We start from the raw sequence: 14,965 nt of genomic DNA, 5'->3' as shown, positions 1-14,965 counted from the left end.
AAATGCTACACAGGGAGTCAGAAGACACAGCTGAATTGGATGAAATGTGGGGTGTGGGGAGAGAGAGATCCCCCAGAATTGGGTGGAAGGGCCTTCTTGAGGAAGGCAGGTCCTAGATCCAACCCATTGTTTTTAATGCGGAGTGTTTTTCAACTGGGACAATACTGGGAAGAGGAATAATGGGGGGTGGGAGATCAGTGTAATCAGCATCAAATTTTGATCAAAAGCTTTAAAAGATTATTTTGCCATGGGAAAGGAAAACTGCTTCAGAGGAAACGTTGGGCCCCAGGGAACACCATGTTCATGGGGCCTAGCCATATGCAGCCAGCTTCCCTCTTCCAATTGGGCTCAGGATTTCACCAGCAGCAGCTTTCCCTCCTTGCCTTGGTGAGGGAAAACTGCAGCAGTTTTTATCTTCTAGCTCAAACCCAAGATAAGAATACAAAGTGTTTTTATGCTATGTAAGAATAACTCACTGGTGAATGTGCAGGGTTGGGGAATCCCACTACTTCCCTTGCCATAACATAGGGCCTGGGACCCAAGACAGAGGAAATCAAGCATATAACATTTGTTTACTTCACACATGTATGTATATCATGTGATCTATCATCACACAATGTTTATTGGCCCATATCACACATTGGCCCATGTGTGAACTCCACTTTAAAACTCTGTGTTTAAGTTAGTTTGTTCTATTTTATTTTGCTGTTCAGACAAAACAAATGTCTCACCAAGCAGCTTGTGACAATTAAAATTCAATACATTGCACTAGTTGTTGCTGTATATAAATGCAATAGTGAACAAATAGTATAATCTCAAAACATATCATGCATGAACAAATAAAATGTAAGCATGTTTATGTTAAACATTTTAATACTACAAAATACATCAAAAATGGAATGATACAACCTGTCCTTCCAATGATATTAAGGCCCCTTTGCAAGGGAAAAGCAGAAGTCATGTAGCTAACTGTAATATTTCATTTGGACAGTGCCTTTAACTGCATTGATCTGCCCATATTGATTATAATAATGTTTATAATATCTCGGACTACCAGACCCCAAATGTATAGACAATGAATTACTTATTTCATTCATATGTCTGATGAAACATAAATGAATTTAGAAATGTTAACATCCTCCTCCAATAGTTAAGCTACTCAATTAAGGACTGACCAAAAGCTCTCCGGTAATATTCCATCCAGTCTTCCAGGATATTCTTGATTTTCCGCCTTATCTTTCTTAATTCTCTCGTAGCACTCACGTCTTTGATATGGCTTAGCTCCCCTGCTGGAATCCCAGGTATCTGAGTCTCCTTTGATAAATATGTGATTTAAAAAACAGACAGCACTGCATGATACAAATATTTATCTAACAAAATCAACCATTGCCATGAACTCTTAAAAGGCAGGATTGGATTGAGATCACCATTTTACACACTGGATTGATGCTCTTTCTACAGGATGATACAGACACCCAAATTACCCTGACGTGACACGCTGGGTAGCCTATATGAGGTCATTATCTTTGGGTAGTGACTCTATTGGCACCTGGCTGCTATCTAGACCAGAACACCTCTTTTCCTCAACTTTTAGAGGAAACCTATTGTGGCAGCTGTCCCTTCCTTACTTCTGTGGTGATTCTAATTCAGCATTTGCCCCAGCAACAACAGCTATCAGTTTCACCCCATAACAAGCCAGCAGTGGCTAAATCCATGGTAGCAAACATGTTTGAGCATATGTAACTCATTTTCAGCCCCAGAGCAAAAATGGCTGCTATATTCCTATATCTTCTAAATTCCTTTGCTTGAAGGCAATAGTCAGCTGGTGAAGGAAGAGGCGGTTGTTGCTGAGCAACCAATCTGTATCTTTAAGAATAAAAAGCTTCTGGCCCTTTTGGTCTCAGAGATATGGGTTCACATGGGCGTCTGGCCCTTATGGTCTTATAGATATGAGTTCACTACCATGAGACTGCTATATTTAATTTTCAACTCTAAAAGCTCCTCTAGAGCTAGTGTCTGATGACTATGAAGATTAATGTATTTTACTCTGCCTTCAACTAACTTGCAAAAGAAAAACTGAAACTATTTTTTATACTATTTTAGGAATCCATTTACTAGCAATCTTAGATTACTTAGTTAGGGCCGTGTGTGTAATGCAGATAGATAGATAGATAGAGATAGATAAATAGATAGATAGAAAGCTGCAGTCCTATATCCACTTACCATTGAAATCAATAGGACTTACATGCATAGGATCGCAGCTAAAATCCATTTCTTCTTTTAGGAAATTTAGGCTGCAATCCTATGCATGTTTACACATAAAAAAGTCCTACAACTCCCAGCCAGTCATGGATTGCTCCCTTAGTGCATTTAGAGTAGGGTTGGGGAGCTCTGGGGGTTATTTTTGCCCTCTGGACACCCCCAGTCTATGTGATAACCCCCCAAAACGGAGCTCCATCTATGTGACGACCCACCCCAAATGGAGCAAAATTGCTGGTCTGCCACTGAAATTTGGACACAAACTGTTCCATAGCATTACAGAGTGTTAAATTTAAATTCAGCTTGTTTTGTTTGGTCATTCTTCTGCTTCGTAACCACTATGCACACCTTTTTTACTATATATATATATATATCTATATATATATCTATATATATCTATATATATCTATATATATAATTTCAGAGGAGCATCGGGGACACAAAGTGCCTACCCTTAATTTAGAGAGTAATCCTATGGATTGCTCTGTCAATAGACAGAGGGCTCTGAGATTGGATCCTTCTCTCTGTCCCATGCCCTGCTGGCAAGAGCCAGGCAGGACAGGAGGAGGATGGAGGTAATTTCCCATTTCACCTCTGAACCCATCTAGCTGAACTGCCTGTTTGTGGGCAGGAATGGCAATGGAAAGGCCATGGGATCCTATGGATCCTGGCCTCTCCTCCCACCGGAACTCCCCGTTTCACCTCTCCGAGTTTGCTGTTATAACCTCAGTACAGCAGTTGCTGTGGTGCTTTCCATGGTGTCTAAGAGGGGCAAAAAGGGAGAATCACCCGATATTGAATTCACGTTTCTGAGGTCGTTGGGGTGTCTATGGCCTCTGGAGGTGCAATCGGACATATTCTATGGTGCCTGGGATGCTCCCCCAAGAACCATAAGATTGCACTTCCCAAAGCTATATGAAGAGTGAGCAATATCTAGCAGGTTTGAAAATAATTTTTGAAAGGCTTTTCTTTTGTCTGGCATGGTGATGCACGAGTTGCTTCTGTACAGCAAAGAACTACTTTATGAGCTTTGCTGTGAGCCTGACTGTAATTATCCAAATTGCTAATATTAACAACAGCAACAAAGCAGATGTTATATAAAAAAAGGAGAGTTGATTTTCCCCCCTTTTTAAAAGCTGTCTAGTCCAGGACGAGGTTGCCCACCAAGAGTGGGAATATATTCAGCAACATTGTCATAATAATGGGCTTCAGCTGATGTGCATGTTATTGTTGTACTTCAAAATGTGTGTCACAGTTGCACACTTTAAACAAAACATCCAGAGCGGTGCATAATAAATATTGAAAATAAAGCACATTCAAAATACACCAAATAATCATAGCAAATGACAGCAGAACAGAAAACCAAAGGCAGCATCAAGCAGTAAAAATGGTAAAACACCAGATAAAAATAAAGCAGACATGCAAACATTCCTAAAAGAAAAATCAAAATCACCATTCATTTAAACCCCAAACAAATAAAATATGAACCTGGCATCCAAAACATAAAAAAGGCAGCAAATAGGCCTCTTGGCAAGGTTATTCCAAAACTGAGGCACCATCACAGAAAAAAAACTCTCTCACTACTGTCACCTTCTAACACACCTCTGAAGACAGAGGCAAAAATGCCAGCCCATCTGCAGCTCCCTTTATTCCTATTACCTTCCTTCATTTACAGTCATCATGTGGAATGTTATTTTTGCATCCAAGATCCCAGCAAAGCACAACACAAACAGCTGCAACTCTTGCTCATCTACCCTTCATTTATGTTGGGTTTGCCAAGACAAGTTCTTAGATTATTGTGCAATAAGAAATCAAAGTTGCATTGGCTGAATGAGCATTTTGCTTACAATGTTGATGGGTGTTTAAGATCAGAATATTGAAAATGAATTGCAGCAAAACATCTTTCAATGTCATAATAGATAGGGGGCAAAATACTAGGGGAAAATGTAGCACTGCAGTGTATACTTATTTTAATACTGAGTTTCTGACAGCGGCTTACTTCTGTGTTTAGAGGTTTGTGTTCTTCCTCCTCCTTTAATATTTGGCTGTGCATTCTAGAAAATCCCTTGATTGATTTAGATGACAGTTTAACTTCAGTGAGTATCTGACCCTAGAAAACAAAGAGAGAGAACAATATATATGTAATGAGTGTGTGTGTGTGTGTTATGTGCAATGTATACATTTTCTACATTTACCCCCTTGCAGCACTCCTGTGGTTTCAACAATTAGGTGACAAGCAACGTAACAGGTAAAACTTTTCTTGACATGGGACTGCAACAAAGGAGGAAGCATTGCTAAACTGTTGCATGTTACAAAACTGATGAAAACACACCAGCAGCCCTGCCAAAGAATACTAACATTTCTAGTTATGAGACTGCAGTGAGATTATCTGTAAGGAAACAAGAGTATCTTGCCATTTGTTTGGCTCCTGACTGTGATAAGGCGCCTGCTTAAAATCCAAACTGCATGGCAGCTGCTCCATGGGACAAGCTGTTCCTCTGAACCCTTTCTGCATGGAGGGAGATGCTGTTTTTCATCCTGCTTCCTTAAACCATTACAGAGAATGGCAAAATCCATAAATATTCATGGTAAGCTGCTGCACATGAACTCAGCACTGCATTTTTATTTTATTTATTTTTTGCATTTATTTCTTACCCTTTCTCTTAGAAATCCAGTGTGGTTTATATAGAAATAAATCTATAGTTTTGGCTATGGGGTGGTATATAAATTTAATTAATAAATAAATTTTATTATCACAACAACCCTGTGAGGTAGGCAGGCTGAGAAACTGTTATCCAATGAGCTCAGCTGAACAGTGAATCAAAACCAGTCTTCCCAGTCCAGTACAGCACTTGAGCCACTGTACCACCCAGGACTCTGAGCTTTTCTACATGAGAATGTTAATCAGCTGTTAATCTGCTGTATCTACTTTTGGTTTTGTTGCAGAATCAAGATCCAAGCACTACACAAGAAACATTTCTTTTCTTGTTTTTCTACTAAATAACCTCTGTGGTATAGCAAAATACTGCAAATACAGAAGTAGAAAAAGTATTTCATTTTACTTTCATAAATAATGCCGCATTTTCCCTCCTTGATGAAAGTGCTGTTTGAAATCAGAAGCAAAACTGGAGGGTCCCGACATCATCTATAGAACCCATAAACAATCATGAGCAGGGAATGATGAATGCACAATAAATGCCTCGTGTAAAAAATCCCTATGTGGCTTAGGTTTCAAATTGCTACCACACAATATGTGTGTGAGTCAGTCCTGTAGGAAGCCTGATCTCAAAATTATTTTGAGATTCAAGCTTTAAGTTGGAGAAAATAAGATAGCATCTGCGATATATTCAGACCCAGCATTTCACTATTGCAATTGCCTAGATTCACTCCAATCTAGGGCTCCAACACTTATTGCAGTCAGGTACTTCCAAAGGGTATTCCCATTGACTACAATGCAGTGTCAAGCTGTCCCTGACTTTGAGTTCAGTGGGGAAGCCTGACTGCATGGGAACAATGTGTGTGCCTTCTCATTCTGTTTTGATAACACTACGCAACAAATATTTCACTTTTTCAAAATGTTCCCACAACCAAATTCTCCCATGTACAAACATGTAGACTTGGAATCTCCATGGAATCTCTGTATTTGTACAGGCTCTAGAGCGGGGGTAGGCAACCCAGTGCCCTCCAGATGTTTTAGACTACAACTCCCATAATCCCTGACCATCAGCCATGCTGGCTGGGGCTAGTGGGAATTGTAGTCCACAACATCTGGAGGGCACCAGGTTACCTGCCTCTTCTCTAGAATGTTGTGTGGTCTAGTATAATAAGCTGTTGCAGCATACCAATTGTTCTAACTGTGGAACAGCCACACCTCGAACTGGTGACAAAGACAACCGCACGCTTTCATGATTATACTTGTAAACCAAACAAACAGCAAAGCGTCCCGAAATCCTCACAGTGATGCATTTGTTTACCTAGAGTACAACAAAAGAAAGATTTTCTCCACATTATTGTTTAGATGGCAAATTTGTCAAGTGAAAATAGAAAAACAACCACAGTGCTCCTGTTCAGCATTTCAGACAGTCAACCATGTCCTTCCCCACAATACCCCCATTCCATTCCTCTGCCCCCATCAGCATTCCAGGCCCACTAAACATCCTCTTTGGACTGTTTTTGTTTTTCCACTCCCTTTGACCCTGGGGTTTTATTTTAAATAACTTTTGTACTTTGCAAACCTTGGGGCTCCATCAAACCTGCTGACAACTCCTTCTTTTGTGTCAGTGGTGCCATTTTGGCTACTTAGAGATCAGCACTCACACTTAAATATCAAAAATAGAGGGAATTATATAAATGTCTTCAAATGTCTCACAGAAAAAAACCGTTTTAGTCCCTTATTTGAGACAACAGGCAAAGAAACAAAACTACAGTTTATTGAAAAGAAGGCTGTGATTATTTTCCCCTGGATTTCTTGTGAACTATTCCTGAGGGATTCCTCTATTTTAGTATATACTGAATTGGGAGCAAGGATAACTGTTTAATTTATCATTGTTCCTCATTTTATGCCACTAAAGGTTTCTCTACTGCTATTTTTAGTTCTGTTTCCTTTAGGTAGGAGCTCAAACGAGGAAGTGATGTGAAGTAAAACACCGCATCTCAATTACCATCTACCAGTCATTTTCCCTCCAGCCTTATGATCATCACCTGTAAGAAGTGATTCAGGTGGCGCACATCAGAAAGGTTGGTGCATTTACACACTCTTTCTTTATTAAGAGCATTTTACTTGAGAAACCTTTTTATGGGAAGAGTTAACTCAATTTGCGCTTGGGGGGGGTGTCCAAAAAAAGTTATGTGTTAAATAAATAAAAGTCTGAGTATAATTTTAAAACGAAGTAACTTCTACTTATCTTCTCTCTGAGTGGACTAATTCTAATAATTTTACTCTTTTATCATCAAAGAATTATGCTAAAACATATGCTGCCTGCTCCAGAGTTCCATATCGCAATGTTCACAGACCGACCTCCCCTTCAGCTGGAGGGATGAGAGATTCTGGGGCCCACAGTTAACAAAGGAGTTTGGTTGGTCAGGCTTAAAGCAATGTGAATCTGGACTGTGTCCAATGTGGGAGCTTGTAGGCCGCTTATTCACTCTCTATTACAGAGCTTGTTCTGGCCAATGAATAAGTTAGTCAGGAAGCTCTTTCGAATATTTCTTCCTACAAGTTAAGAAAGCAAAGACTGGCATATCCTAAAGGGGCACATCGGACACATCGTCCAAGTGAAGCCTAAGCAAGAAAATGATTAAATATCCGCCAGGCAGGTCAGAATAACTCTAGAAGGCTGAAAAGCGCTCCAAGGCACAAGGAAATAAAACAGTGGAGGTGTTTCTAGCATTTGTCTTTCCAGTTGGTTTTAAAAACAGCACCTCTTAATTCTCATTCTCTGCTATTGCTACTAGGGATTAAGAAAGGTAATTGGTCATTGCCATGGGTAAGTCCTTGTACACACAGACCTACTTTTGCACTATTACTGATCCCAGAATCCTCACAGTTGAGTATGTACTGCTGAGTGGCTCACTAGCAAAGTTGCACCGGCATCCATTCAATGGGTGCATCAATCCCAATAAGACAGAAGCCCTGCAATTTGGATAATAGCCTCGGCTATTGAGCAGTATAAAAATGTAATAAATAAAAATAAATAAATACATCAAGAGAAGGTGAGGCAGGAGCACAATGAACGTGATGGCCCTATGCCACACTAGTGAAGCATCGTAAGGTCTTTTTGGCTGCACTGTACGTGAGTAAGGCAGCACAATGTTCCACACCCTTTAAAAGGTATTCCCTGCCTGCAAAGTATAATTGGATAAATGATAAAATCATGTCTCTGTACATCTTCCCAGGTGTAGGATGTTGTGGCAATGCAGGTCACTGCTAGTCCTAATACAGCTATCATGGCTGAATAGGGTTTGGCTGCCAGATAATGAGGTAAATTATCTTCAGTTCAGATCTTGCATGATAGGAAGGGATTTTTCCCTTGACAATTTAACACATTAGTTTAAGCACCTTGTCCTAGACAAAAAAGGAAGGAACAGAAACAGAGTCAAACAATTAAATATGAAAGTGCTGTCCACTCCTCCTTTGCTTTGTACATGACTCAGACCTTAGCTAGACCTACTGTAAAGTCCAGGGGAGAGGAGGGGAGACCTCGTGTTGTGAATAACGCCAGATCTCAGCCCCGTTTACACGTAAGGCGCAACCACCTCAAGAAGAGAGCAACACAAAGTAAGGGTGTTGTTGTTGTTGTTTTAAAGAAATTGATTTCCTCGCTCCCCCCACCCTATCCCCGATGGGTGCAGCGCTCCTGAGGAGCACTGTGCCCTGTGTGCAGCTCCTGGCTCCGCGCAAGTAATCGTGAAGAGCCGGTTCGAGCCGCAGCAACAGGCCACACCTTCTGCAGTCCTGGCTCACTCCGGGACTGCGGAAAAAGCGGGCCCAAAGTGTAGGGCTGTATCCCGGGGCCCAGGATCCCCTGTGCGTCATGTGGACGCATAGGGACGATTCCAGGGTTCGCCCCAGGATAAAGGCTGGTCTAGCTAAGGCCTCAATCTTCATTCATTATTATTATTATTTATTTATTTATATAGCACCATCAATGTACATGGTGCTGTACAGAGTAAAACAGTAAATAGCAAGACCCTGCCGCATAGGCTTACAATCTAATAAAATCATAGTAAAACAATAAGGAGGGGAAGAGAATGCCAACAGGTACAGGGAAGGGTAAGCAGGCACAGGGTAGGGAAAAACTAACAGTAGAAAGTAACAGTAGAAGTCTGCACAACATCAAGTTTTAAAAGCTTTAGGAAAAAGAAAAGTTTTTAGTTGAGCTTTAAAAGCTGTGGTTGAACTTGTAGTGCTTGTGCTTTGTAGTGCTTTAGCAATGCTTGTGCTCCTTCATGGTGGAAGTATATTGTTTAAGTGTTTTTATCTTCTGTGAACTGCTCAGAGAGCTTCAGCTATGGGGCAGTATACAAATGCAATAAAATTATAAAATAATAAATAAATAAATAAATAAAATGAATTCACATACTTGTCTTCAAGTAAAGTTTGCTTGTCTTCAAGCAGGGGTGAATTCTACTGTGAGCAAATGCAGATAGTTACCTACTCCTTCTAAAACCATCTGAAGAATACCCAACTTTGCAATTATTATCTTTCCCAACAGAAAAAAACAGCCTCATAAAAAGAATAACCAATAAAAAATGTAAGTGTTACCTCTATAATAACTGGGTTATCAAGCTTTCCTGCTCCCGGCCATTTCCACTGGCGTAGTATTTCTCCATCTTTATTAGTCATCATGCCTCCTTCCTGATTAAACATCATTGCTAGGTTGCTGCAGAAATCAAAAGCCAGTTTTTCATGGTACAATTTAGTAAAACATAATAAGCAACCCAAGAAATCAACTTTGATCTTAGGGGTTTTAATTAACATAATGTTTTGCATACTTATCATTTCATAATCTTTTCACACAGTGTTCAAGGCAGGTGTGCAGGAAAGATATAAATGAACAATTCAGCCTTAGAGATAAGCAACTAAGCAAGGAGTCATAAAACTGTTTTGTAATGTACCCATCATTTCTTAACTCTAAAATGTGAAGGTGCATGAAAAGTTCCATGTAGCTCTGGTTCTTTTAAGTCTGTTCCATGTACAGTGCAGAGGTATCACGACAACCCCCCACACTTTTATCTTCTATGGCTGTGATCCACAAATCGGTATAGGCAGAATATTTAGGGTGCAATCCTATTACTACTGCATCCAAATCTAATAAGCCTCGGAACTTGGAGATTTACCAGCATCCAGCGCAGAGTGGCAGGAGTGGTAGATGCGATTGTCCCTTCTGCTGCTCTCCCACGTCTGCATTTTAGCTAGACAGGCATCTGTGCAAACCTAGCTGGGGGGCATTGGATGGGGAAGGTAGCAGACTGGAGTGGCCTCAGGATAGCCTTTCCAGTCCCCTCCCTGCCCACTGGAAAGCCCCCTCTCCCCGAGGTCACTTTTCCAACCTCGGAGAGACAGCCGGTGCAATTCTCTCCATGCAGGCTGTGAGAGGGAGAAGAAGGGGCGGGGAACACGGATTCCTCCATGGTCGGAGCACTGTCTCTGATCTAGGTCCAGGATTCTGAAGTATCTTATCCCCCCCCCCCAAGATGCTGTCTAGGGTCCATAGGACTGCTGTCTCCAGCTCATTAACATCTCTAATCCTAAATATAGGGGGTGCTCCTAGATCCATCCATGTCATTGGAGGCCAAAGTAACTTGGGGTCTGGAGAGTCCTTTACCAACTTTGTTCCCATATCTACTTTGGCCACACTATGACAAGACCTAATACTGCTGTCCACAACATCTGGGGCTCATACAGCTGCTCATCTTCCAATATGTGTGCCATCATTTGCCAGCAATGCCCCATTGCTTTCCACATAGGACAAATAGGCCAGTCTCTATGCAAAAGAATAAAGGGATACAAATCTGACTTCAGAAATGACAATATTCAAAAAGCTTTCAGAACACTTCAGCCTCCCAGGATACTCTGTCAATGACATGAAGGTGGCCATTCTTGAATAAAGTAATGTCAGCTATCAAAACAAAGTTTCTGAAACATAATTCATCAAGTGAGTCAATTCAATTTTCTTGGTTTGAACATGACAAACGCTTTAAAAAAATCACATTCAGACAACACAATAGTCAATGGTGGGTAATAATCAACTTGACAGTTATTTACCTAGGGGGTACTCCCCACACAACATGATAATAATCAACTGTGGTGTAGATTAGAATCAGCATTGAGTTGACAATAAGTCCACGCTGAGTTGACTCACTCATCCCCTGCCATCTCTCCACCCTCAGTCCTTCTGCTAGTATCCCATCAGCCATTGCTGCCAAAAATCTATCCAGCTGGCTGGACTAGAGCGGTAGCCACCACTTTGGCCACTCTTGCCTTGTGACTTTTGTGGCTGATGAAATAACCAACAGTGACCAAGGAAATAACCAACGTGCTGTCCACACAACATGATAACCACTTGTAGTTCAAATAGCCAATTCTGCACAGTGTTGGTTATTTGTGTTGGTTATTTCAGCCAAATAACCAACTGTTGGTTACAAAACTCCCTCCACACAACAAAATAACCTATGGTGGGTTAAATAACCCACCACTTACTATTTAAACTACCATTGGCTATCATGTTGTCTGAACCCAGACTATAATGTGGTAATCTGCTCACCAATACAGTAATATCTGTGTTATCATCCAACAATGTTTTGTGAATGGCAAGTGTTAAGGTAAATATCACTGTCTGTACATTTTGGGTGTCAATTTCCTCTGACCTCACTGGTTCTGTGAAACCACCCCCAAGCATGTGTATATAAATTTCCCAACTTCAGGCTAGCCCTACATGGATCTGAAGTGGATTGTGCCCACAAAAGCTTATGCAATAACATTTTTTTTAAGGTGCCACAAGGCTCTTTGTTGTTTTAAGGCAGGGTGTAACAACTGCCAGTACAGCACCTTCACCTGTGCCGGTGCTATGAATCAACCAACCCAAGTTATTACACAGGAACAACCAGATGGATCAGTTCAATGGATGTTGACACCAAATTTCCAACATCAAGGTTAGACCAAGAAGTCTGCATTAGCCTATGAAGAGGCACACTCTCAGTTCACAAGGGCTGTAATGCCACAAGCAATGTGAGAACCTTTGAATCATATGCTGTGCTCAGCACCACAAGTATTCCAAAATGGCTGCTTAAGCTTCCTATAGCCCAGCACCTGCCCTAGCTAAGATATTGCTATGCCCGTGTACACCATGTTTGATGGTGAGATGTTTCAGGGGTTCCAACACTTACCCAGGATTCAGCTTCCTTAGGAAGAGGTCACTGAAAACTTGTGGCATTTCTGTCATATAAGCATTAATACTTGAACAGAGTCCTGTCCACCAATAAAATGTCTAGGGGAACCCCTGGTCTCATAGGATTTCCTCCCAGTTCCAGCACAGTAAGGTATCAGTCAGAGTAAATTTGCTCAACCAGTTTGACCCATTCTAACAATCTCTTTTCACAACCAGACCCACAGAGTGGGTGGGTGGGTGGGTTGAGCGATCATTCAGACTAATCCTAAACCCATAACATGATGCAATTAGCAAGAAGGTCCTCTGGGATATTTATTCCTACCTGTTAGGAAAGCAAACACTACCATGACCAAAAGGAGTAAATGTTCCAAGTAAAGCACGATCAGGAAAATCATTAAATATATTGGTGTACAAACCACCACAAGGCAGATCAGAGTAACTTTGGCAGACTGCAAAGTGCCCAGAGGGATAGATAAACAGACAGTCAAGGAGTTTCCAGCATTTGTCTGAGATAGTAAAAGCTTTTCCATATGTTCAAAGATAATGCATTTTAAACTTTGCACTTACATAGCATTAGTAGGTAACTAGTGCTAGAAAAAGGGAGAAATCTAGCTGCAGAGTGAGATTGCCAACTTGCCGGGGTGGGTGGGTCTCTTTCGCCATCCGTCCTGTTCACAGGGATTTCTTTCTCTGCCTATTCTGACATTATTTACAAAATTATTAACTTTTTAAAAAGCCTTGGATAGTCTGAAGTCTAGTAACTTCAAGGCAAAAGGGGGTATTATCAGTTTTCTGAAAGCATTTTAATCCACGCATTACCCAAAAAGTCCCCCAAAGCATCTTACACAGATCTGTAGTATGACAGTCCTTGCCCTCAGACTTACAAATCAGGCGCAGATAAGAGAGGGTCTTGAATTTTGATATTCAACTAAATACGAACTAATTTGCCATTTGGAAATGAATAAAGAAAGCAGACAACCCAATTAGTGACCCTTGTTCTTCTAAAGTTATCTAGGACTTAACTGCTTAACTGTGAAATCATATGCCTGTTTACTCAAAAATAAGCCCCACCATGTCCAAGTGAGTTTACTTCCTGGTGATTGAGTTTGGGATTGCAGCTTAAATTAAATCATTTTTTGAATCTTGTCTTCTTAACTTTGTTATACAGGCCCTTCCTCCCTTTACTGCTGGATGTAATGCCCTTTTATTTTGTAAGTTCAAAGGATATTAAATGAAAGATGACCCATCAATCAATCCATAGTGCAGTTTTTTAAAGGCTGGCTCAGTCTGCTTGATCTTTGGTAACTGAGGTTTTTCATATAGGACCTCCAAGGAGACTCTGCTACTGGTATACCCTTTGATGTTTTTTGGAAAGGTTTCTTTTCTGACATCACCATAATGACGAAGAACAACAGGCTTGTCAAATCCTGTTTCTTTCAGCGTAGACGACTGTTCAGTTCTGTTTGGGTGGTTACAACAATCCAACAATTCTTTATTAAGAAATTGATAACTTAGGGAATTAATTCCTTTTTTTGTTCTAGCAGAAAAACCTATGAATAACTATCTTAAATAACAACTTGATCTTGTTCAACACAATAAGAATTTAACCTAAATAGTTTTAATCTGGTAATAGAATCAGAACAAACAGTTGACAACAGAGTATTAAAGGCAACATTCTTCTATATATCCAAGTTAAAATTTGTTTCATTCAACCCAAACACCGTGACAGGTTTGAAAACTGTTCTATTCAGACAATAAACAATTAAAAAGTAAATTATAACTACCAACTCATTTGCTTGTTGCTCAGGTGATTCTAATAGAGTTCTAACATACTAATTCAAAACACAGGCATCCGATTCTACATTTCACTTTTATTTTTTATGTCCCAAAAATGTTTGCCTTTTCTTCTGAATACATAGTAGTAAAGGGACAGCAACCATTTCCAAGATCAGGCCTAGACTGTGAGTATTGTTATGCCAATACCTGCCCCTTGCCCATTCTATAGGGCACTTACACATCACAGGCAATGATGGAGCAGAAAGGACCAAAGAGCCACCAACAGCTCTGCAAAGTAATATCCTAATTGTCATTTAGCTGCTAGGATAAAAGGGGAAAGAAGTGGAACACAGCAGCTAGCTTCCTTCACAGTACATGCTGGGGTAGAAGAGGCTGTTACACGGACAAGTGATATTGTTTTGGCTTGTACCAGCACGAGCCACTACTTGTACCACTTCAATTAAAGCAGATTTACTGGACTGGGCTGTCATTCCCACTGGTAAATAAGGCATTTACTGTGTGAGTCTTCAGGCAGCTTTATTTCAACGTCACTCTGAAATTTCTCACAGTTTACCTATTACACAGTGCTGACTTTGGAAGAGGCTGAAAATCAAAGTAAAATACCCAAACCTTTAACTAAAGCCATTAAACATGACAGCATTCCAGACACTTGTAATTCTAAATATTAACTAGAGGAAATCTAAGGAGAATCCTTGCTGCAAGCCAACATTCCTTAAGCCTTAAATTCTGTAACAAGATAGCAGTCAGGACACCTTTTTGCTGACCAGGCTAAAAATAAGCACTCAATAACCCTAAGTCAAGCGCTATAGTGTTGGCACCAGAACCTGGCAACAGTCAGCACAGTACATTCCAAAATAAAGATCAAGATTTCAGTGCCAAGTTTGTGTGCCAACCAGGGTGATAAACACTGAAAAGGAAAACATGCTCTCTTTTTCAGGGATTGATTGTTTTGCAATGGGGTTGCCTATAAAATTATATTTTAGATGATAAGTAAATTTTATATGATAATAAGAAAACAT

At 40.4% G+C, this 14,965-nt stretch overlaps 2 protein-coding genes across 2 annotated transcripts in view; one reads left to right on the top strand and one right to left on the bottom strand.

Moving 5' to 3' along the window:
• Positions 1-12,579, bottom strand: part of LOC134403509 (uncharacterized) — a 28,397-nt gene extending 15,818 nt beyond the window's left edge. Inside the window, exons 1-5 of the mRNA XM_063133753.1 lie at positions 12,472-12,579; positions 9,524-9,641; positions 6,102-6,233; positions 4,259-4,369; positions 1,176-1,314 (exon numbers count right to left, since the gene is read on the bottom strand). Of these exons, the coding sequence (XP_062989823.1) occupies positions 1,176-1,314; positions 4,259-4,369; positions 6,102-6,233; positions 9,524-9,631 (490 nt within the window). The 5' untranslated portion in view covers positions 9,632-9,641; positions 12,472-12,579. The remainder of the gene's footprint in view (positions 1-1,175; positions 1,315-4,258; positions 4,370-6,101; positions 6,234-9,523; positions 9,642-12,471) is intronic.
• The window catches only part of ELK3 (ETS transcription factor ELK3), a 409,974-nt gene that overhangs the window by 58,913 nt on the left and 336,096 nt on the right, over positions 1-14,965 (top strand). The window lies entirely within an intron of this gene.

The sequence above is a fragment of the Elgaria multicarinata genome, chromosome 9 (genome assembly GCF_023053635.1).
Source record: "Elgaria multicarinata webbii isolate HBS135686 ecotype San Diego chromosome 9, rElgMul1.1.pri, whole genome shotgun sequence".
Classification (NCBI taxonomy): domain Eukaryota; kingdom Metazoa; phylum Chordata; class Lepidosauria; order Squamata; family Anguidae; genus Elgaria; species Elgaria multicarinata.
Note: the sequence above shows the minus strand (reverse complement) of the source record. Positions and strands in the feature narration are given on the sequence as shown.